General features: G+C 38.9%; 1 protein-coding gene across 9 annotated transcripts in view; it reads right to left on the minus strand.

The window, feature by feature from the left end:
* SYNE2 (spectrin repeat containing nuclear envelope protein 2) overlaps nt 1-23,961 on the minus strand; it is a 239,426-nt gene that overhangs the window by 58,616 nt on the left and 156,849 nt on the right. For all 9 annotated transcript variants that reach the window (XM_070377739.1, XM_070377742.1, XM_070377741.1 and 6 more), the window contains 14 exons: nt 22,143-22,339; nt 20,517-20,649; nt 19,067-19,249; nt 18,504-18,650; nt 16,386-16,562; nt 14,620-14,775; nt 12,905-13,057; nt 10,581-10,751; nt 9,983-10,113; nt 6,801-7,005; nt 5,312-5,491; nt 4,521-4,649; nt 2,442-2,596; nt 2,190-2,334 (listed from right to left, as the gene is read on the minus strand). In XM_070377739.1, coding sequence (XP_070233840.1) covers nt 2,190-2,334; nt 2,442-2,596; nt 4,521-4,649; nt 5,312-5,491; nt 6,801-7,005; nt 9,983-10,113; nt 10,581-10,751; nt 12,905-13,057; nt 14,620-14,775; nt 16,386-16,562; nt 18,504-18,650; nt 19,067-19,249; nt 20,517-20,649; nt 22,143-22,339 — 2,262 coding nt within the window. The remainder of the gene's footprint in view (nt 1-2,189; nt 2,335-2,441; nt 2,597-4,520; nt 4,650-5,311; nt 5,492-6,800; nt 7,006-9,982; nt 10,114-10,580; nt 10,752-12,904; nt 13,058-14,619; nt 14,776-16,385; nt 16,563-18,503; nt 18,651-19,066; nt 19,250-20,516; nt 20,650-22,142; nt 22,340-23,961) is intronic.

Raw genomic sequence — 23,961 nt, forward strand, 5'->3', positions numbered from 1 at the left:
TTGAGCCTAACTGCAAAAAATGCTTAATCATCACACCTATGAATACAATCTTAGAAGCAAACAGGTCTAATAATAACTACATCTAAGACCCATTTATTGGGCATTTTCGATTTGAGTTGTTGTTGTTGTTCAGTTGTTCAGTCGTGCCCGACTCTCTGAAACCCCATGGACTGTAGCCTGCCAGGCCCCTCTGTCCATGGGATTCTCCAGGCATGAATATTGGAGTGGGTTGCCATTTCCTTCAATTTGAGAGGTACTCAGTAAAACAAGCATTGTCTCACTTCTTCTTCAGCTTAGGACTCAAGTAAATACTATTAGATCCATTTGAAGAGGAAGAAACTAAACTGTTCAGGAACTAACTCAAAGTTTTCATTTTCAGATTTCATTTTCAGTGGATGACCTTAATGTAACAATGCAGACTGAAATCAGCTACTTTAAAAAGTTACAGTGAACTAATCATGTGTAGTTTGGAAATGCAGGATCTGCCTGTGGAAGGATTTTCAAACATACATCAGTGAAAGTATGAAGAAACTCCTCTGTAAAATTATTTATGTTACAATTATACCAGGTGCCTCAATACTTTATAGAACTGCTCAGTGAAAATAGGAAGAGAAGCTGAAGTACTTTTACACGCTTTTGGTTAAGTGGCACCATGTTCACATTCTAAGAAACCAATGCTGTGCCAGAAGTTCCATCTACTGCAGAAAAATCTAGGAGCTTCAGTTCAGTTCAGCTCAGTCACTCAGTCATGTCCGACTCTTTGAGACCCCATGAATCGCAGCACGCCAGGCCTCCCTGTCCATCACCAACTCCCGGAGTTCACCCAAACCCATGTCCATTGAGTCGGTGATGCCATCCAACCATCTTATCCTCTGTCATCCCCTTCTCCTCCTGCCCTCAATCTTTCCCAGCATCAGGGTCTTTTCCAATGAGTCGGCTCTTTGCATCAGGTGGCCAAAGTACTGGAGTTTCAGCCTCAACATCAGTCCTTCCAATGAACACCCAGGACTGATCTCCTTTAGGATGGACTGGTTGGATCTCCTTGCAGTCCAAGGGATGCTCAAGAGTCTTCTCCAACAGCACAGTTTAAAACCATCAATTCTTCTGCACTCAGCTTTCTTTATAGTCCAACTCTTACATCCACACATGACCACTGGAAAAACCATAGCCTTGACTAGATGGACCTTTGTTGGCAAAGTAATGTCTCTGTTTTTGAATATGCTGCCTAGGTTGGTCATAACTTTTCTTCCAAGGAGTAAGCGTCTTTTAATTTCATGGCTGCAGTCACCATCTGCAGTGATTTTGGAGCCCAGAAAAATAAAGTCTGACACTGTTTCCACTGTTTCCCCATCTATTTGCCATGAAGTGATAGGACCAGATGCCATGATCTTCGTTTTCTGAATGTTGAGCTTTAAGCCAACTTTTTCACTCTCCTCTTTCACTTTCATCAAGAGGCTTTTTAGTTCCTCTTCACTTTCTGCCATAAGGGTGGTGTCATCTGCATATGTGAGGTTATTGATATTTCTGCCGGCAATCTTGATTCCAGCTTGTGCTTCATCCAGCCCAGCATTTCTCATGATGTGCTCTGCATATAAGTTAAATAAGCAGGGTGACAATATACAGCCTTGACGCGTACTCCTTTTCCTATTTGGAACCAGTCTGTTGTTCCATGTCCAGTTCTAACTGTTGCTTCCTGACCTGCATACAGATTTCTCAAGAGGCTGATCAGGTGGTCTGGTATTCCCATCTCTTTCAGAATTTTCCACAGTTTATTGTGATCCACACAGTCAAAGGCTTTGGCATAGTCAATAAAGCAGAAATAGATGTTTTTCTGGAACTCTCTTGCTTTTTCTATGATCCAATGGATGTTGGAAATTTAATCTCTGGTTCCTCTGCCTTTTCTAAAACCAGCTTGAACATCTGAAAGTTCATGGTTCATGTATTGCTGAAGCCTGGCTAGAAGTTTAGTCATTAATAAAACAGAGTAGCAAAACAATATTTGGAAATTTATGAAATATGTGAGAGTTTTGCAAATGATCAACCGACAACTGAATTTGCTTAAAGACATACATTCTATGTTTAGGGATTGAAGATTGACAGGTATTATGCATACTTTTACTTAAATCTCTCATCCCATGAGTACTGCCCCAGGGAGAGGGGGGCAGAGGGCAGAGCATGGGTTTATTTACCTCATACGTCTTCTGCTGTTCTAGAAGAGCAGGAAGGCTGTCAGCCATGTTTGCCTTGAGTGTCTCTTCTATCTTCTCCAAAAGCTGGACCCACTTTTCATAGCAATGAAGAAACTTTTCATTCAATCCAATTCCTTGAAGCTCACTACAAAGGTTTAAAAACAGAAGAGACCCACATAACAATGACATTACTGCGCTCAACCGTCAATTTTACCACAACTGAAGCAGAAGCGAGAGCTGGGCTGTTCTGACCTGCAGCGTTCCAGCGCCGTCGCCGTGGCCCGGATCCACTGCCGGTTCACGTTTTGTAATGTCTTCATAGCTACGTCACTAAGTGGGAGCTTGAGGCTCACTTCGTTCAAATGCTCGATATCAGGTGACTGGGCCGTCAGTGCCAGCACATGATTCTATGAAAAAGAAATTAAATTCCAGACTTTTGGATGCCACTAAGATACGCATATGGTGAAAAAGCCTCAGAAATCCTATAGGCCTTTCTTATCTCAAAGATGAGGGAAAGCCAGAGCTTAAAGAGGTAAATGACTTGCCCAAAGTCACACAGCTAGTTAGTGTCAGAATTGGACCTGAACCTAGGCCTGTCAATTCTGTGACTTTTCTAGAATAAGCCGCACACATGGCCAGAATCAAAACAGCCCAGGAAACAGAGAGTGATCTCGGATTCCTGTCTTTGAAGAGGATGGAAATAAGCTTCCTTTTTTTTTTAAAGGATCCACACTGGACCTTCAAGTCCCATTTAGTCTGCCAACAACTTGACTTTCAACAGATCATGCAGTTTATTTATTAAGTAAATGAAAATTCAATCCCTGAAATAACTCTAGCAAAGCATGCTACTTAAATATCCACATTATGGTGATATCACAGGAAAGCAAACTCACCAAAATTTTATTTTTAAAACAATATTTAGGGACAGCATATCGGTCAACAATGTATTCAGCAAACATCCTTCACAATATCCATGTTCTCACTACAGAACTCTGCTCTAAAAGTCTAGGTCAGGGTCAGCAAACTTTTTCTGTTAAGGGCTAGATCATGAATATTTTAGCCTTTTCTTAGCCATATGATCTCTGTGGCAAACATTCAGCATGAAAACTCCCACAGACAGTACATAAACAGTGGAAGGCCATGGCTACATTATTTACAAAACCAGGTGGGGGCTGCATTAAGACCTTATGCCATAGTTTGCTGACTCTTAATTTATGAATATTGGTCCTTAGGATAAAGATCCAGAATTCATTAATTCTTCATTCATCTATGTTAACTATACTCAACTTATTAAGGTAATAAAGAAGGAAAAAAATACCATTAATTTAATAGGGTATTTTACTTTTTGATCTTCCACTAACCAGAAAAATTCAATGAATCACAACATCCAATTGCTAGATTATTCTAGTTCACTGAAACTAACTAGTAAAGACTTTAAGATTTAAAAGTCTACTGAAATTATTGAGGCATATTACTAAAATAAATCTCATGACCCAGCATTTCCATTCCTGGGTATATAGCCCCCCCCCAAAAAAAAACCCAACACCTCCAAAACCTAATTCAAAAAGATATGTGCAACCCAATGTTCATAGCAGCATTATTTACAATTGCCAAGATACAGAAGCAACCTAAGTGTCCACCAACAGATGAATGGACAAAGAAGATATGGTACATATATAATGGAATACTACTTAGCCATAAAAAAAGAACAAACATTTGCCATGTGCAACAACATGGATGAATCTGAAGGGCATTATGCTAAGTGAAGTAAGTCAGAGAAAGATAAATACTGTATGAAATCACTTATGGATGGAATCTAAAAAGCACCACAGACTAGTGAATATAACAAAAAAGAAGTAGACTCACAGATAAAGAGAACAAACCAGACGTTACCAGTGGCAGGGCCAAGGGCAATACAGGAGCAGAGGTGGGGGAGGTACAACTATTGGGTTTAAGATAGACTCTAGGATATATTGTACAACATGGATATATATACTCTAGGATATATTGTACATATATGTACAATATAGCCAATATTTGTAAAAACTGTACATGGAAAGTAATCTTTAAAAATGATATTATAAATTTACAAATTAAAAAGGGAAATAATTGACAAATGAATTGTATATTTAAAGTGTAAAAAAATAAAACAGATCTCTGTGTTGTCATACTTTTGTAGACACTAGGGAAAATAGGATGAGAATGAAGACAGATCAGTGAATGTGGTTCAAGGGTTAGGATGCACACGGATTTTATCATATGACAGTAAGTCACTTATTTTTTATCCTATGGTGAGCCTGAGCCCCTAGAAATAACAAACATTAGCAATACCAGGAATAAGTCAGGATTTCCTTCTTTTTCTTGCCGGTAGAGTTTATCCAGATTCTCTTCTTCATGTGTAATGAGACCTTTTAAAGATTCCAACCGGTCCCCAAAATCCTTGAATTGTGATAGAACAAACTAGAACAAGAGAAGTTTTCATCAGAAACAATTTTCATGTGCATCTACAACAGAAGCAAGCAGAGCCTTGTGATAAAAGTTCAAGTTGTTTCCAGCCCTCAGGAGTTCATTATCAGCTCATTATCTTGAATATCCAGAACATCTCTGATATTTACTTTGTGCCTTTGGTAAAGTACTAAGCCTTCACAGGGGTGAACAGACCACCTGCTTGACAGGGGCATATAGAAGAGTCCTGCTAGTTAAGTGTTTTCCCCGCTGTGTGATACTGGAGCTCCATGGCCTTCTGTTCATCTTTTTGAGAGTTCATGAACTAAAGGCTTTCAAAAAGAGAATAAAATATACCACAAATGGCCATGCTTTAAGCAGCCATTCTTTTTGGGGGGACTCAATTACCCCACCTGAAGATTCAAATACTGTGTGATCTGAACAGTATATAAAATATATCACTTTAACAAGTTCAATAAAGAAGAAATGTGACTGAAGAATCACATGACTGCAGAATCGTGTCAAATGGTAGATATGTTTAGGGCATCTTTATTTTGTTGTTTCCCTAACATGCAGCCCACAAAGCACTGATAACTATCACTTCACAAGATACTAGGAACTGTGCAGAGTGTGCAAGTGTCCAAGACTATAACTTGAATGGAAAAAGTAAGAAGAACCTCAAATTCATTTGTTTTCACAAGCAGCATCTTTTCCAGGTAGGAAGCTCTCTGAAGGGAGTGCATTTGACTAGACAGGAGCACATGGGTGTTGGGCTCTGCAGGTTGTGGGAGTCGATCCAGGAGAGTGGAATTTTGGAGAAACGCCTCTTTTGTCTTCTGCACCTCACACTGCAGCTCCTGGAAGAGAAAAAGTGATTGTAAAACATTCCTCTTCCTTTCCCAGAACAAATGGGAAAGGCCCACCTCATGCCACTCCACCAACATCTAGAAGAATTTCTCCCCTGAAATTGTGGGTGTGGCTTTTTTTTTTTTACTGTTTATTTTGTTTATTATTTGGCTGCACCAGGTCTCAGCTGTGGCATGTAGGATCTTTAGTCATGGCATGTGGGATCTAGTTCCCTGAACAGGGATCGAACCTGGGAACCCTGCTTTGGGAGTGCAGTCTTACACAGTGGACCACCAGGGAAGGCCCTACTGTTTATTTTAAAGAGCCAACAAAGCTAATGCTTCTTTATGTGATGCACATCACTGGTGCTAGTTTCAAATTTGTCAGTTCAGAGCTAAAAGTGACCACGGATAAATAAAGCTGGGGCTTCTAGATCACAGAAACTGGAGATGACTTTGGTAGAGTCTTATGAGTTCTATTTCTAATCCTCGAACACTTTAGGGATCTGCTTTAAGGCATTTAAAGGATCAATCCAACCCTTCTCTCTGTCTGAGACTTTGTAACATAAATGTAACATAAATGGATTCATATGTAGGGAGAGTGGAATCTCACTGACCAAGCCAATTTTAGAACTGATTTTGGAAATATTGCATCTATGTGAATTTCTGGTTTTTTTTTTTTTTTTAAACAACAGATTATGTAGAAGTTGATCAGAAATATGATTCATATCTGTTGAATTCTTGTCTCTAATTGATATTTCTTTACTTGACCTATAGTATCAAAAGATACAAAATGTATCTGGTCACCTAATCTAACATTAGAAAGTATTTGCTTTATAGCCAATCATTAACATAATAGAATAAAACCACAGAGAAAAGTATATAACTCTTAAATATTAGTCTAAAAATCATTATTTCCACAGAAAAGCCTTATTAACACAGGGGCAAATCTATAATTCTTTCTAAATCAAGAGATTCCACATCTACTTCTTAGATGCCCACATTCAGCTGATACACTTCTGCTTTAATTGGAGACTTTGTACAAGGCTTCTGCCTTAGAGAGTTACCTGCTAGAGTGAAAGAGGAGACTTGGAAGGAGGTGGTCAGGTGCCCTTGACTCAGCTAGCAGCTGCCCGACCCTCACCTGTGAGCCACTGCCTGGCTCTCCCAACCCCACACGTCCCTGCCTTGCCTGTGTCCTCCGTGGTCTGCTGCTTCCCTGACCCACTTCTCCCTCCCTGTGGTCTGGCTACTCCCTGGGTCACGGCCCTGTCCATAAGGCTGTCTTGCGCTTGGTTTTCCCAGCAGGCGTAACGCCTACCTTTGCACCCTGCAGGGCCGGGGGCAGGACCTCTGCCAGGTTGTTCCCAGATGTGTTGATGTTTGCGAGCTGCTGCCACTTTGTCTCCTGCGGCTCCAGCCTTGCTGCGGCTTCAGCGTGAGCACTGCTGCATGCCTGCCAGAGCTGTAGCAGGCTCTGGGCCCTCTGCAACTGGTCTGCGACGTCTTGGTTTACCTGAGTCCACCTGTCAGGGCAAAATAAGAAACAGGACCCCCATCCATCTCTTCCTTTACAGAAAAAGCAAATGCATACTCTATCCGTTAAGCTAACAGCAGATGAATTAACAAGACACTGTTCAATACCTTTTCAAAATGAATGATATCATCAGTATATAAACAGAATTCCAACAGAATTCCAAGTTAGGATACTTCATTGACTTTATAATTCTCAACAAAATCTGCAAAATTTGTGACTGGCAGGAAATACCTATTGCATTATGAACATCTTTTAGGCAAAGGTGAGGAAAAGTACCAAACTGTTTACCTGATGAAAATGTCTCCACATGGGAAGGGCTCCTGTTTCATAAAGCAGGTCTTTAGATAGGCCTTATTTAAAATGTATTTATGTCAAATTTATTTTCTAATTACAAAAGCAATAGGTTCCTTATATAAAAGTAGAAATAAATATATACTTTTCTACTTCTCAGCAAAGGGCGCTTATTTTCTACATTTTCTAACGTTTTACTGTTTTGTAGACACATGCTTTGTTATAGGACTAATTTCTTTGTGAATTGAGGAAAAAATGGCAGATATTACCTGGTACTTGATAATATTTTGTTCTTTAGAGGAATGTTAATTCCTGTATATTCTCTTACTACTTAGGCTGATTTGCAGCAGAAAGTTACTGATCTTAATCATATGAGAAAATTGTCCCCAGGTGTGCCCTTCAAAGGATGCTAGCGCGCTGTCTATGAAGGCAGGCAGCAGTGGAGTACTCAGGCCCCAGATTTACATAGCTGGTCTCCATGAGGACCAGGCTAAAAAATAAATCACCTTTGGATTCCAGGTGAACATAACTAGAGCTGTTGATGAAACCTAGTTAGATATCTCACTTAGAGTAAATATCATCAAATTATGATGCTGCTGCTGCTAAGTCACTGCAGTCATGTCCGACTCTGTGACCCCATAGATGGCAGCCCACCAGGCTCCTCTGTCCCTGGGATTCTCCAGGCAAGAACACTGGAGTGGGTTGCCATTTCCTTCTCCAATGCATGCATGCATGCATGCTAAGTTGCTTCAGTCGTGTCAGATTCTGTGGGACCCTATGGACAGCAGCCTAACAGGCTCCTCTGTCCACGGGATTCTCTAGGCAAGAATACTGGAGTGGGTTGCTATTTCTTTCTCCAAATTATGAACAATGGCAAATAATAAAAGTATTTTCGCATCCATGAAAATTAGCTAATTTTGTGGGGCTGGCACATTCATTGGTTGTATGAAATTTTTTGGCTCTCAAATGTACTATCAAACTGCTACAAAAACTAAAAATCATAATAAGAAAAACATTTTCTGTAATACATTTTTCATTTTATTAAAATTGAAAGTTAAAAAAAAGGTAGAAATTAAAAATTTGTTTTTAATCCATAATATGGACTGTAACATTTTGCCTTCCTTTCCCACTTAAAAAAATTTTGCCATGTTATTAATAAAAAATAAGCCTAATTTTAGATGGATGTACATAATGGTTTATAAATGGTCTATTTTAAAATTTCCAAATTCTAATTTAGTATGATATTGAAGTAATTTTCAATTTTTGCTTCCAAATATAACACTCAGATACAACTTTATTCAAAGGTTTTTTTTCTGTATTTATAGATATTGGCTTTACACTAGATTTTTAAAAGAGAATTCTTGGGTCAAAGAATATAAATATGTAAATATTTTTAAGGTTATAGGTATATGTTCAAACTGCTTTCTGAAAACATTAAAATATTTACATTCTCACCTGAAGCAAGTGAGAATGATTGTTTCACAATATCAGTGACCCCACTAAATGGGTGAAAAAGGTAAAAAATGGCATAATTGCTTTACTTTTATGTATGTCACAAATTTCCTCAAAACCATCTGTTTTAAAAATAAGATTTTATCCAATTATAAGTACAACGTATGCTCATAACCCTCCACAAAACATGTATATTTAAATCTATCCACACCTATATTGAGATTATCTACCTATCTACCCACCTATCTATACAGAGGAAGTAAAAAAAAAAAAAAATCACTTGATATCTCAGTAATCTAGAGATAACTACTGTTGGCAATTTAGTGCCATTTTCTTCAGTCTTTTTCAGTATGACTGCTTATATATTCTTGTATTAACAACTGAATGAGTCTGGGTAGTGGTGACAAGCCAACCCCTTTAACAGCAACCTGCACCACCACCAAATGTTTTGAGGGTGGTCCCAATACTGTATGTGAAATCAGATATGTGTCTGTGTCCCTCTTTACCTTCCCTTCTCCCCCTCCTTCCACTAAAGACTGGATCAAGAGCTCAGGACACCACTGCAGGGTGTGGAAATGTGGTGTCGCTTATTCAACACTTGTTCCAAGTTGGTTCACAGGTGAGGCTGAATGTGCATGGAGGAAGGATGGAGAAGATCACCGAGGGTGGCTTAATCTCATCAACACTGTCTGGTGCAAATCAGCTTTGAACCAACTTCATACCCCATCCAGCAAAAGCCTAGAATTAAGCAGGGCCACCCTCCTTAGAGGGAACTGTCAATCATAAGCAGGTCATCAAAGAATTCCTCTGAATCTCACAAATATCTCCTGAGAGGTACTCTAACATCCACTTTCTTCCACCTTATAATGTTCCCAGTAAGACAGGTTGCCTTTCTGGCCACCCCTTAGTCCGTTTCTGCCTGCTTTTTTAGTGCCTGTGAGGATCACATCGGGCATTCAGCCTCTATCCACTGAAAGTGGCTATCCTAGGGCTGTACTTAGTTCTAGATTGATTATACCAAACACTTGTACAAGGCAAGTACAATAGCCCTCACAACACCAAATCTTACATGAACTAGATCCTTCCAAGCAAGCAGAAGAGACCAGAATAGTATGAAACCAGTTACTTCAGATGATTAAGAAGGCTTAGTAAGATGAAAAAATCTTTTCTTTTTTAAGATAAAAAAATCTGCTCTATCATTCAAGTCGCATCTTGAAGCGTACCTTGTGTGAGTATTTTGGCATTTCTCTTGAATTATTTCAGCAACTGAGGGGCAGTACTCTTTGAGTTTTCCAATCACCTCCTGGAGTTTCTTCCAACTCCCTTCACTGCTCTCAGCTTCGTCTTGAAGAGTCTAGGAGGACAGAGCAGGTATGTCAGCTTCAGAATGAACTGGCCTCATCCAGAGACACTTGCCACTATATCACAATAATATTAGCACTCAAACCTTAATAGGGCAGCCGTAAATTATCAGAAATATGAAGAAGAAAACCAAGAAGGTATTCTTTCATTTGAGGCTAGAACTTAAAATTGTACACTTAAAAAAAAACAAAAACACCCCCAAATTAAAACCTTTAAATTGTGAAATAATATGAACATGAAAGATGAAGAAAAACTCACAATATGTATTTACAAAGTTTCACTCATTGGGTTCATGTAATTCATTTTGAAATTACAAGTTATATGTTTAATGCTGCTGTTTAAAACATTGTTTCATGTTTCTCTGTGGAAAACACAACAGCAGCTGTGTCCACATCTATGCTTTCTTCCACTGGAGATTTTCTGCCAATAATGCACTGTGCCAAGATCTGGTTAATTTACCTGAAGGTTCTGCACCTGGCACCTTAAGGCCTCTAATGATAAAACCACAGGCTTGCTGTGTTCCATGCAGTACCAGAATCGGATTGTCATCATATTCACTTCATCATAGAGTTTATCATAAATTTTCCACTCCTGTACAACAGACTGCATGGAGGTCTTGAGCTCATTGACCTATACAAAAAAGTAGAAACATATTTAGGAAATCATCAACAAGAGGCTCGCTCATCTCTTTTTTCTCTTCTAAGGACTCTACCACTGTATCCAAGTTAGGTATTTTAATTTCAGAGTGGAGCTCTGATGATTCACTGAAGGTGGGTAAATGAACAAGAAATATCAAAGGTTAAGTTTTAGAATAGGTGAATGGAAAAGAGCCCTGAGACCAGAAGGATCAGCATGGAGAGTTCAGCCTACAGAGCGGCAGACCAGGGAAAAAACCCTGAGTGAGGAATCAGAATCTGAGATTTCACATTTCAGTGACACCCTGTTAGCTTTCTGACCTTGGGCAAGGTATTTAATCCTTAAGTCTGCTTTTTAATCCACAGAACAGATAAAAGAAAACATAAAGAAAGAAGTAGTGTTTGTGAAAATGCTCTGCAAACTATAAAGCATTATAAATGTAAAGGGTTCCCTGGGTTACCTGGCACTTAAGTCTGGTTACTCCTGCAGAGCAGGTATAAATTGGAGGGGAACATGCTTGGCCAAAATGATGAGCAAGTGCAAAGTGGGAAGAGATGCAATGGTGGCTGTATTTTATCCTTCAATGTGTTTTGGTAATTATGAAAAGTTGAAATTTGAAGCATTTTAATGATTCCTGACACAACTGAGAATATGTAAGTGTAAAAATTTTTATGTATTATGTAGAGAAGAACACTTACATCGCAACAATAAAAAGACAACTAAAAAATAGGCAAGGGATTGAATAGACATCTCTCTAAAGAATATATACAAATGACCAACAAGCATATGAAAAGACATACAACATCCACAGTCATTAGAGAAATATAAATCAAAACCCCAAGATACCACTTCACAGCCACTAGAAGGGCTATCCTCAAAGTTCGATAAAAACTAATCGAGTTGGCGAGACCAGGGAAAAATTGGAACCCTCATACATTGCAATGAAAACATAAAGGTGTGCAGCCTCTATGGAAACATCTGCCAGTCCCTCAGAAAGTGAAATGCTGTATAGAGTTACCATATGACCCACTGATTCTACTCTTAGGTATATACCCAAGAGAACTGAAAGCAGACATTTGCGGAAAAAACCTACACAGTCTCAGCAGTGTAGGAGGTTTCAACGTCTTCATCTCCCTGCCAACACTTGTCACTCCATCCTTTTATTACAGGTATCCTTCTGGAGGCTGAAGCATTTTGAGGGCAAGAACCATTTATTTTCTTGTTTATCACTGTACCCTTGGCAGTGAGCATAGCGCCTCACAAAAGATATGTTAACAAATGACTCACAGAAGATATGTTAAGCTCATCCCTACTTTCCTGCCTGAGTTCTGGGGGAGGAATGAGGCTGAAGGTTACCTCTGGATTTCATTTAGAGAGGTTACTCCCAATTCTCTCTTGAAACAAATGGTTGAAAGTAGATTTCAGTAAATGACAAATAATCCACAACAAGGGCTCTCTGGGAAACAAGGACACACTTATAATAGGCTACTGTTTACAGTTTCTCCCTCCAATTGTGGGGAGATGTCAAAGTTGAAGAGTCTAAGGATGACTGTCCTTTTTCTCTGGGTGCTCTTCTGGAAGGGGTAAATGCAGACTTTGTCACGCCTTTGATACAATCAGCAGATGTCATCCACACTCTCCTACGCTTTCTCTTCACCACATGCCATTTCTCCCCACCTCTGGAGCTTCTCCTATGCTGACCATGCTTCCAGCTTAACGGAGGCTACATGGGACAGAACCACACCCCACCACCCCTGGGCTATCTCCCTGGGAGTGGGCTATCTGAGCTGCTTCTTCATGGCTGTTCCTGTATATCTGACCAGCAGACAATGCCAGCTGCTCTGTAGGGTTTTGGGGGTAGGCTGGAGACATTTTTGAGTGTATTAGTGAATTAGACAAAACAAAGATAACCAAGTGAACTTCAAGCTTGCCAAAGATGTGGGAAGTTGGTGATTTTGCCTCTAATTATCCAGTGAAGGGGAAAAAAAACCCATGAGATTTAAAATATGTTTCTGTACTTCACTTCAGTATTCTTCTCAGCAATTTTTCAGGTTTTGGTATAGAGCAAGTAGTCACCAATAAACAACAAATAAGATAAAAGAAGGATATCTGAAAAGAAATGGTACATTTTGAATGAATTCTAGTACCTGGTTCATAACATTGTCTCTCTTTTGAAATAGCTCATCAATTTTGGATGCTGTGTCTTCCAACAATGGCACTGTCCCACTCTCCGAAGTCAGGTAATTTTGTCTCAACTCATCCAATGCTTTGGATTTCATTGCAAGTTGATTTTCTATATCCTGGAAAGGCCAGAGGGAAAAAGGTTTTCATTTGTGCAATATTACAAAATAATGAATAAGGGTAAGAGGAGTTTGTACTTTTCAAGTAAAACTGCCATTAGAATATATAATAAAATAACATTACACAAAAGACATTTTAATCATATGCAACTCAGTTTTTACAATGAAATTTTATAATATGAATTTACACAATTACAGGATGAATTTTTACAATAATAATTTTTTACACTAATAATTTTTACAATAATATTTCAGTTATTATGTGGCTCTAGACTTTAGAAGAGTCTAGGTAGCAAGCCCTTATCATCATGGAATAGTAGAAAGAGTCTAGGAGATATAGCCTCCATTCCATATCTGCCCTGTACTGACTGTTGGACCAAGCATAAAGTCATCAAACCCCCAACCTGCATTTTCTCATTTGGAAAATGGTGATGACATCCCAGGCATGAATAACTTAGAACTCCAGTGAAACCAGGGTGGCCTGTTGGGGGTGCTGTAGGACTGAGTTTCCACTCAGGAGTTGTATGTGAGGAACCGGCAACCCGTTCCAGAATTCTTGACTGGAAAATCTCATGGACAGAGGAGCCTGGCAGGCTACCATCCATGGGGTCGCAAAAGTGTCTGACACGACACGGCGACTGAACGACAACAAACAAAAAAGTGGAAATGGCTAGTGGGTAGTCAGAAACAGGATAGACCATCTGAAAATGAACACAGATGGTGGTGTTGCCACCCGTGTTCTATCCAGTATCATTTTGTAACCTTCGAAGTAGAATTGGGGTCTGAGCTGACTTTCCACCCAACAGCGAGGAGCGTCATGTCTTCGTATAGGCGGTGCAGAAGCCGAGGAACCTGGGGACGGCTCTCAGGAGGAGTGACACGATCAGGGCAGTGGGGAGGAAGGGTGGGGGACCTTAAAGACTGAGTGACCTGGAGAATGATGACTGAATGAAAGAAGGGCACAGCCAACACGCTCCCGTCCAAATGGGATTTAGACAGGGTCTCCAAGGGAAAGCACCCCTTTTAGAACACGTTACACAGTAGGTAAAAGAAAGCCACTTTCCTCTGAAGAAACAGAATGAAATAATAAAAATCACAGAGACAGAATAATTTTGTAAACAGTAGATAAATTAATAAATACACAAATATTGGAAAACATCTAAATCAAAATTCCCTTGCAATTTTTTTTTTTTTTTTTTTAAATTTTGGCCACACCATGCGGCTTGTGGGATCTCAGTTCTCCTACCAGGGAGTCAACCTGGGCCACAGCAGAGAAAGCACCAAATCCCAATCACTGGACTGCGAGGGCACTCCCAACATTTTTTTCTTAAGAATAACATTCAAATCTCTTAAGAACAATAACCACGAAAATACCTTTTTCTGCTCATCAGGAAAAAAAAAATAGCATTTTGCAATTCTGTAAAACACATGGACACTTCTCTGTTTTATATAAGAAAGGACGGACCTGGGGGTTGGAGGAGAACCCTGAGAAACTGCAGCAGCTTGAGTTGCTCCCCGGGGGAGGAGGGTTAGCTAACAGCCCGAGCTATGCACCTTCTCACCTGACAATCCAGGAGCGTCTTCTGTACCGAGATCACATTTTCAGGTTTTTGTAAAGTTTTCAGTCTCTCCTCTTGGGCCTCCATCCAGTTGTTCAGAATCTGTATTTTGTTTTCATTCTCAGTAATACTTTCCAAAAGTTGTTCTAAATGTTGTATCTACCAGTTATGAATAAGAAATAAAAATTTTCTTATTTTCAACTACATGCTTTAAAATGTGAATGTCATGATACTTTTAAGAGGGTACTTTTGTTTCCTGTCATATTTCTAACATTTTGCATAAGATTCCCCAATAATTTTTGGAATAAAGATTCATAAACCAGGAAATAAGAATAACAATCTCCTTTTTGAAATGAAAACTAACCTGCTAAGGATACTGGCTGTTCTGGAGTGCCACAGTATCTTTGGGAAACAGACTCATGTTGCTAACACTCAATATTTTTTCACGGCATCATCTATTGATATATGTAAAGCTTAAGAAAATGTTCTTTTTTCCAGACTCTCTTTATTAGACTCTCTTAAAAACTGTCAGTATAAAGAATATCACAAATAATGCATAAACTTAATAAAGTAGTATTTTTTCAGTCTGTGATTCTCCTCATTTCCAATGCTCACAATGTTTATTAGGTTACAACCACAGTATATATAAAGTTTAATACTCCTTTTCATATGCCACAGGCACTTGCTGTGGCATGACTTGCATTCACTCAAAAGGCTGCCCGATACCTCATCAAATGGACACCATATGATTAATTATTAATATTTCTCTCAAGTTGGAAATTCAAGCAGTCTACATTTTTCACCAGAATAAGTAATGTTGAACACTCTGTGCACATATCTGTTCCTTTTCAAAGGACTATCTACTTTAGATAAATGTATAAGAAGTGGATTGCTGTTTTAAGAAGTAAGATGATTATTATCGTTCTTGAAATTTTCTGAAGGCTTTCCAAAAAGGTATTGAAGCCATTATCTGCATGAATGTGAAAGCTTTGGGCTTTTATCTTTATCTTGTTCTAGTTTAGTAAGCGTATAATGTTATTAATGTTTATTTCAGCTGTCAAAGCTGTAACCTTATGTTTATTTGCTAATTATAATTTTCTCTTCTGTAAATTATCTGTTCATGTTCTTTGTTCATTCATGTACTTAAACTTAATTGTATAAATCTATTTGTTTGCATTCTGTACACAACAAAGAAATCAACCAATTTCACTATTATATATGAATATTAAATATTTTCCCAAGAGTAGGTTTCCTTAGTCTTTTCAGTCATGGAATAAAAATCTAACAATAAGTCATATACATTTTTCTTCCTTTTTATAGTCCTAAATCTGAAATAGCTTTGCTGCTTTTGAACATCTACTTTCAAAGAAAATGTCAAAACCTCTGACCAGTTAGTAGCCTCATGCAATACCCGACGTCTTTCTAAATAACATGTCTCATCTTCACTTGCCTAATTCAATTTCCCACTCTTAAATGCACCAATGGAGAATGCTGAAGCTCTGGATTTAAAAGGGGCTAGAATTGAGATGATTATTAGGTTTGACTGTAAGTTAACCACACAAATGTCCATTTATTTATTTATTTTTGGCCACTCTGTGCAGCATGCAAGATTTTAATTCCCTGACAAGGGACTGGATCTGCACTCCTTGCAGTGGAAGCACAGACTCATAACCACTGGACCACTAGGAAAGACTCATAAATGTCTTTGTAAATTTTTCAGAAAGTGGAATTTTGCGAAGGCCAAATCACACATGTGACCATGAGTTCACCTTGCCGTTCAGGGCTCCGTGGACCCGCTGCCACTGGCGGTTCATCTCTCCCAGGTGCTCTGCAAACTCTGTTCTCTCATAGCGCTTACTTTCTACATCACAGGTGCTTAACTGAAGTAATGACTGGTTTACAAAGTCAACTATCCATTGTTTATAGTCCATTTCCATTCTAAACTCCTAAAACAAAGAAAACAAAGTTAAACCACCAACGCCTGAACTGAAACAGGTTAGAGGAACTGGACCTCCCCTTTGTTGTGCTGTAGGGGGCCCCAGGCTGCCACTGGGTCATCAAGGGGCACCTGTCCAGACTTACATTTTACCCCTCCCCAACCCCACCAGGTGTCTACTTTGAGTGGAGAGCCTTATTGGGAATTACACGTTTCTGGAACAGAGAGACTCATGGCTTTCAAACAGACTGAAAAATCAGAGATGGCACCATGAATGGTAGTAGAATCATAGGAACCAAAATCAAGACCCAAGATCTGCCAAGGGGTTCCTGTAAGAGGTTTCCTGAGAGCTACATTGGAATTCAGAGTCATTCTGTGAAATGACTGGATGGGAAGCCTGAAGTTAAAACTCTCAGAAAACCCAGGACACTTTTAAGGAACAATGCCAGTTTAGGCAGCTTCTCTGTTCCCCTGGGGACTGTCTCAGGAGCCTCCAAGTTTGGATGACTTTAAGTTCTAGAGCAATCCTAAACCCTCCTTAGGGCCAAGCATGTTTCTTTCAAGCCTAATACTTGTTAGGTTTATCCTGGCAAGTTCGAGCACCTCCTTTGGAGACATCTAGGGGGAAAACCAAGCTATGTGCTAGGTTGCTAGGGCCTGTGAGAAAAATACATATAGTCCCTCTACAGATTCTACTACTCACTGAAGTTAGGATGGGATAGGAGTTAAAAAGAAAATCGTTACTAATACCTAAATTTGTGCTTAAGCCATTCATTTTCTGCCTGTCCTAAATCACTTCAGTTGTGTCTGACTCTTTGCGACCCTATGGACTGTAGCCTGCCAGGCTCCTCTGTCATTGGGATTCTTCAGGCAAGAACATTGGAGTGGGTTGCGATTTCCTCCTCCAGGGGATCTTCCTGACCCAGGGATTGAATCCACATCTCCTACGTCTCCTGCACTGGCAGGCAGGTTCTTTACCGGACCAGAGGCTAGATCTATTAGCCTATGAGGTCTTAGAAAGCAATGACCAGAGTCTTCATTTCTCTCTGTGTTCCTAGTGGCAAACACCTTGCTGGCACACAAAAAGTATTTGCATGTGGCTTGTTAAATGTTAGTTAAATCTACTTGAAATTGAATATCATGGAGAAGTCCACATTCCTATCTATTTGTAGAAGGATATCAAGTTTTCCTTAGGCATTCTCTTATCCAAGGGACATTTACTTAATACCTATTGTGCTAGGTGGGCTGGGAAGGTAAAGGAGAAGCTCCTGCTCTCAAGAAGCAAAGTCAAGGTGGGGAAATGGGCAAGTAAAGAAACATTGGGTTGGCCAAAAAGTTCATTCCAGTTTTTCCATAAGATGTGATAGAAAAACTGGAACAAACTTTTTGGCCAACTCAATAATTACAATACCAGGTGATAGGAACTATTGATAGCACCATGCAGATACCTAATCCTGGAAAGTAAACTGATCTGGCTGGGAGAGTCAGATTTCCAAATGAGGAGACACTTGACCTGACTCTGGAAGGATGACTAAGAAGATTCCCATGGCTAAAAGTGGGACACTAGAATTCCTAGGCCAAAGGTACAGCACATACAAAAACATGAGTGGGAGAGCCCCAGGAGCAGTGGACGGACCACAAAGGACTTGGTTCAGGCAGAGTTCAGGGTTTACGTGGAAAAATGAAGAGATGAGGCTGGAGAGGAAAAGAGAGGCCGCCGGAAATCTTGGATTCTGTACTGTGATAATGGGAGCTACCAAAAGAATCAGGACAGGATAAGAGCAAGTATACTAACTTCTCTCTTTAGAATCATCCACCATCCCATTCCCCACTGATAAAATCAGCATTTCTAAATTATATTCTACATGTCTCTTTGTTCAGTATTTCTTTCCCCACAGACTTGCCTTCTTTATTTCATGAAATGGCTTCTGGCTTTTTTTTGGATAATTACCTTGTACTTCTGAAGAAGATTTTTAACTTGAGATGCAGAACTCAGTGAATGCTCAGAGTCTTCATCTTCAGTTTGATGTTCCACATTGTTCATCCAGTCAATCATTTCCATGATTGCTTTACGAGATGGCAATTTCTCCATCTGAAGCTGCAAAAACAAAATGATTTCCATTTAATTACCTGCAGTTAACAAAATGAATCAGGGCATCACTGACGATGATATCTAGTTTGATAAAAGGTCATGCCACATAATTATGCAAGTTACTCATGAAAACAAACCCAGCATTCAAGCTCAGAATAAGTGACCCCAAAACAATGACAATGACCTTCACATAAACTAACACAGTGGTGCAGATAAACTGGGAAATAAAGTAATTAAGCCTGATTTCTCTCTTAAGAAAGATCCCACTGGAGGAAAGTTCAGTAATTAAGACCTATATTCAGTGCTGCCAGAGAAAAAAAAGGTGGTGTCAATGAAAATTATTGAGTCAGAGAAATGATTTTAAAAGAGTTGTGCGTTAACAAATGGATGCTAATTCAAATGCTGGGTCTTTGAATACTCACCTGGTGAAGTTTTTCTTGGATGTCTGGAAGTTGAGTTATGAGCCCTGTCCATTTTTGTTCAAACTGTGCCAAAGAAGCTCTCAGTGTTGCCGTATCAGCCTCCTTCAGGTGAAGGAGTTGGTTTCCAGTACTTAGAACTGCAGTCTTCAAGGAGGACTTTTCATCAACTTCCTTTGAAAACTCCTAAAAGCAAACAGTTTTAAAATTTAGAAACATTGAAGGACTTCCCTGGTGGTCCAGAATCTGCCTGCCGATGCACGGGACATGGGTTCAATCCCTGGTCTGGAAAGATTCCACTTGCTGCAACTACTGAGCCCATGCGCCCTAGAGCCTGCGCTCTGCAACAAGAGAAGCCACCATAGTGAGAAGCCTGCACACCACAGCTAGAGAGTAGACGCTGCTGGCCACAACTAGAGAAAGCCCACACGCAGCGACGAAGACCCGGCACAGCCAAATTCAATAAATACATAATAAAAGAGAGAAACTTTTAATATATAAATACGGCATGGAGTAATTAAGAATCAGAATAACTGGTTAGAGTTCAAAGCTAAATAACTGAGTTCAAATAGTAAATATTTATATGTATACGCACATGTGTATACATGCACTCACACATGTATGCACACACACATTTTTCCTAAATGTCAGGCACTGTTGCAGGCATTAAATATATGGCAGGGCACAAAAGAGATGAAATTCCTGCCCCTCGAGGGGGTTATAATTTGATGGATTATTGTTTTTAAAAATAGCCAAATCATTTCAACTTTAAAAAGAAACTATGGTACACAGCACAAAGTTCATACTGAGTGAATTAAATGCAACAAAATTTTAACTAAAATATTTGAAAATATTCCTGTGTATTTATAAGCTTTCTCCAAGTAAATTTAAGAAATATTTTCATTTTAACATCAAAATGAGTGATAGCTACAAAATATGAAAAGTGGAGAAAAGACTAAGAGAAAAGACAAACAGGTATTGGAAGTATAATTTATATTACAAAAGTTACTACTCTTTCTTAAAAAAAAAAAAAGACCTGAAAACAATAGAACAATAACATTTTAGTGGAAATATCAATTCTGTAAGAACAATTTAAAATCATGTATTTATTAACTAACATTTATGAATTGATTATCTTGTGAGGTTTTGGGATGGAGTTGGTGGGAGAGATATTTTCTGCATTTATGAAACATGTTCCATGTCAGAGTAAGTTTTAAATTTACATATATTTTATAGAGCCAATTAAAAAATATACCTTATCAGTATTATAAACATATAAGTCACAATATAAACAAATAGTTCTAAGTCTAAAGAATACAGCTGCTATTAGCCCAAGTCTTATTCCTTATCCACACATAAAGGTTGTGGAGATGAAATACATCAACTCTCATAATTTTCCCCTGCTATTTACAGCCAACCAATAATTATTCAAGCATATTCTATTACAACTTACAAAAAAATTGTTTATGTTGCTTCTGATTGTGTCCAGGTCCTGAGACACATTGAGGGACTGCTCTTTCCAATAGTTCAGAGTTTGCTGAGAAGACTCCAACCACTTGGTTAACTGATCTGAATCTCTGTTATAACTAACAGGAGCAAAGCGAGAGAGAAAGGAAATAAGAAACAATATGCAATACCCACAAATTTTCTTCTGTTTCACTGTATGATTTCTTGTGTTGACCAAACCTGGTATTCAGAACAAAATCATGATTTTTTTAAAGGATTATATATCCTGTTTCAGAGAAGGCAATGGCACCCCACTCCAGTAGTACTCTTGCCTGGAAAATCCCATGGGCGGGGGAGCCTGGTGGGCTGCTGTCTATGGGGTCGCAGAGTCAGACACGACTGAAGTGACTTAGCAGCATACCCTGTTTCATTCCAGGCCCCAAATCTGATGCTTCTGTCATTTTCTATGATTCTATAATGACTAATCAAGAACAAAGAGGCATTTAAAGTCTAAAATATTCTTTTAAAAATTTATGATAGCTATACCAAAATAAACCCACAGGTAAGGAAAGACATTATTTTTATTCATCAAATGTTCTCTATAGATTTGTGTACAATAAAAATATAACCAACATTTATTTATTATAAGCTGTTATTATTTATTTAAGCTATATAACAGCAAACTGCTGTTCAGTGGATGCCAATATATCTGATAGAATGAAAATATCCAAGCAAAATGCTCTCCCTCTGGTAAATGTCTAAACTTCTTTAGGTTAAGACAGCCCCCTAAGGGGCAGGGAAGAGAATCAGGTTAAACATTATGTGTTTTCCACCTTCCTCAAGGGGTTCAAGAGTGAAATAAGTCAAACAGAGAAAGCCAAATAGCATATGATAATCATTTACAAGAAGATTCTAAAATACGATAAAAATGAACTTCTTCACAAAATAGAAACAGATTCAGAGACATAGGAAACAACTTATGATTACCAAAGGGGAAAGCGGGGGAAGGATAAATTAGGAGTTTGAGATAAACATAAACACAATACTATTAATATATATAAAATAGATAAACAATAAGATACTGTATAGCACAGGAAACTATATTCATTATCCTATAGTAAACCATAATGGAAATGAATATGAAAAAGAATACATACATATATTACTGAATTACTTTGCTATATACCAGAAATTAACACATTATAAATCAAGTATACTTCATAAAAATTTTTTTTATAAAAGATTTGAGCTGTTAAAGCAAAAAAAAATTCTTTGAAGAACTTCAAAGACTTTTTCCAAAGTATTCCATTAGCTAAAATTATTTTTAAGATGTAAAAGAATTTTGGAAGAGTGTAGGAAAGAGCAACATCATGACATAAAGGTGACATGTATATAATTTTATAACATAGCTCCTAGTTTCCATAGAAAACTGATTACACATTATCCTGAGTCCTATGAACCAACATCAGAGACTCTAGATCCCCTTTGGCCTGGAAGAGGGACCCAACTGCCTTAGATGATCAAAAACTGTACCACTGGGGGATGACATGTGAAATTTAGCTGACTGCAGAACCCTTCTGAGGTCTTATTCCACAGCAAAACCTGACAGCAATCAATCCCTGAGAAAACATACCTGAGCAGATGTTTGAGAAGCGTTTGTAGTCTGTGTAGTTCATGATCAATTTTTTTGTTTAGGGACAACCACTGCTCTTCCAGTTTGGCAATCTGGGCCTCTAGTTCAGGACAGTTTACGGATGCAACCAGCTGTTTACCTTCATTCAGAGTCTGGTAAAGCCGGGCGTGCTTCTCATCCAAGTTTCTTTTTATTTGCTAATAAAAATAAAGTCATAGATTGAATTACTTAAAATTAAATCGGCCAGTCAACTCACAAATATCTCATGAAAAACCTACAGTTGAGGCTACTGAAGAAAAAATAACATAGTCAATATGGAAAACAGTTTGGAGGTTCCTCAGAAAACTCAAGATAGAATGATCTAGCAATTCCACTTCTGGGCATATCATCCCTGGACAAAATTATACTTCTGGGCAAATCCCTGGACAAAACTATACTTCTGGGCATATCCCTGGACAAAACTATAATAGGGGGAAGATATGTTTCCCCCATGTTCATAGTAGCATTGTTCACAGCAGCCAAAACATGGAAACAACCTAAATGTCCATCGACAGACAAATGGATAAAGAAGACGTGGTGCACATATACAATGGGATATTACCCAGCCCTAAAAAGAATGGAATAATGCCAATTGCAGCCACATGGATGCAACCAGAGATAATCATACTAAGTGAAGTAAGAAAGAGAAAGACATATGCCATGTATCACTTATATGTGGAATCTAAAATATAGCACAAACGAACCTATGTACAAAACAGAAACAGACTCACAGACAGAGAGAATAGACCTGTGGGTGACGAGGAGGGGGACAGGGTGGAAAGAGAAAGATGGATTGGGAGTGTGGATTGGCAGATGCAAACTATCATATTTAGGGTGTATAAACAAGGTTCCTAATGTATAGCACAGGGAATGATATTCAATATCCTGTGATACACCATAATGGAAAAAATATATATATTAAAAAAGAATGTATATATGTATGTAACACTTTGCTCTACAGCAGAGATTGGTACAACGTTATAAATCAACTATACTTCAATTAAAAAAAAAAAAAAGAAACAATAACACTTTCCTAATCCTCAAGACTCTTGCAGTCTGGCTGAGCATAATTAATGGATTATTATCTTTCATGATGAGAATGTCTAGTGCAATTCTCCTGCATGGACTTATACATACCGTAGGAAATGAAAATTCACAGATTTAGAACTGATCATTTAATTCTTTCACCTAGAAACTAAAACGGTGACAGTCTTCAGGGCACAGCGAGCTTGCACAGAGGGTTTGTGTGACCTAAGGATTACTCTGAAAATCAAGAAATTTTATATAGAAATCAGGATTTCCTGTGACTCTGGGAAAACAGGAAGATCTATTATAGCAAGCTCCTTTAGAAGAGGCTGTTCTCCTGGGTTCTCCTCCATTGCTCTCCCCACCAGCCCACAAATACCCATCCACTAAGCTGCCCTTATTTCTGTTCTCTTGTCTGGGCCCCTGGAAGCATTTTACCTTGTGGGCTAGGTGAACGTGAATGTGAAGTCGCTCAGTTGTGTCCGACTCTTTGCAACCCCATGGACTGTAGCCTACCAGGCTCCTCTGTCCATGGGACTTTCCAGGCAAGAGTACTGGAGTGGGGTGCCATTTACTTCTCCAGCGGATCTTCCCAACCCAGGGATCGAACCTACGTCTCCCGCATCGTAGACAGACACTTTACCATCTGAGCCACCAGGGAAGTGGGCTAGTTAGGTAGGGGTTATTCTTTAGACCCAAATAGTAGGGGGAAAAGTTCATTTTGAGATTCTTCTGAATATAAGGACTCAGGAGG

Source organism: Bos mutus, chromosome 10 (assembly GCF_027580195.1).
Source record: "Bos mutus isolate GX-2022 chromosome 10, NWIPB_WYAK_1.1, whole genome shotgun sequence".
Lineage (NCBI taxonomy): Eukaryota > Metazoa > Chordata > Mammalia > Artiodactyla > Bovidae > Bos > Bos mutus.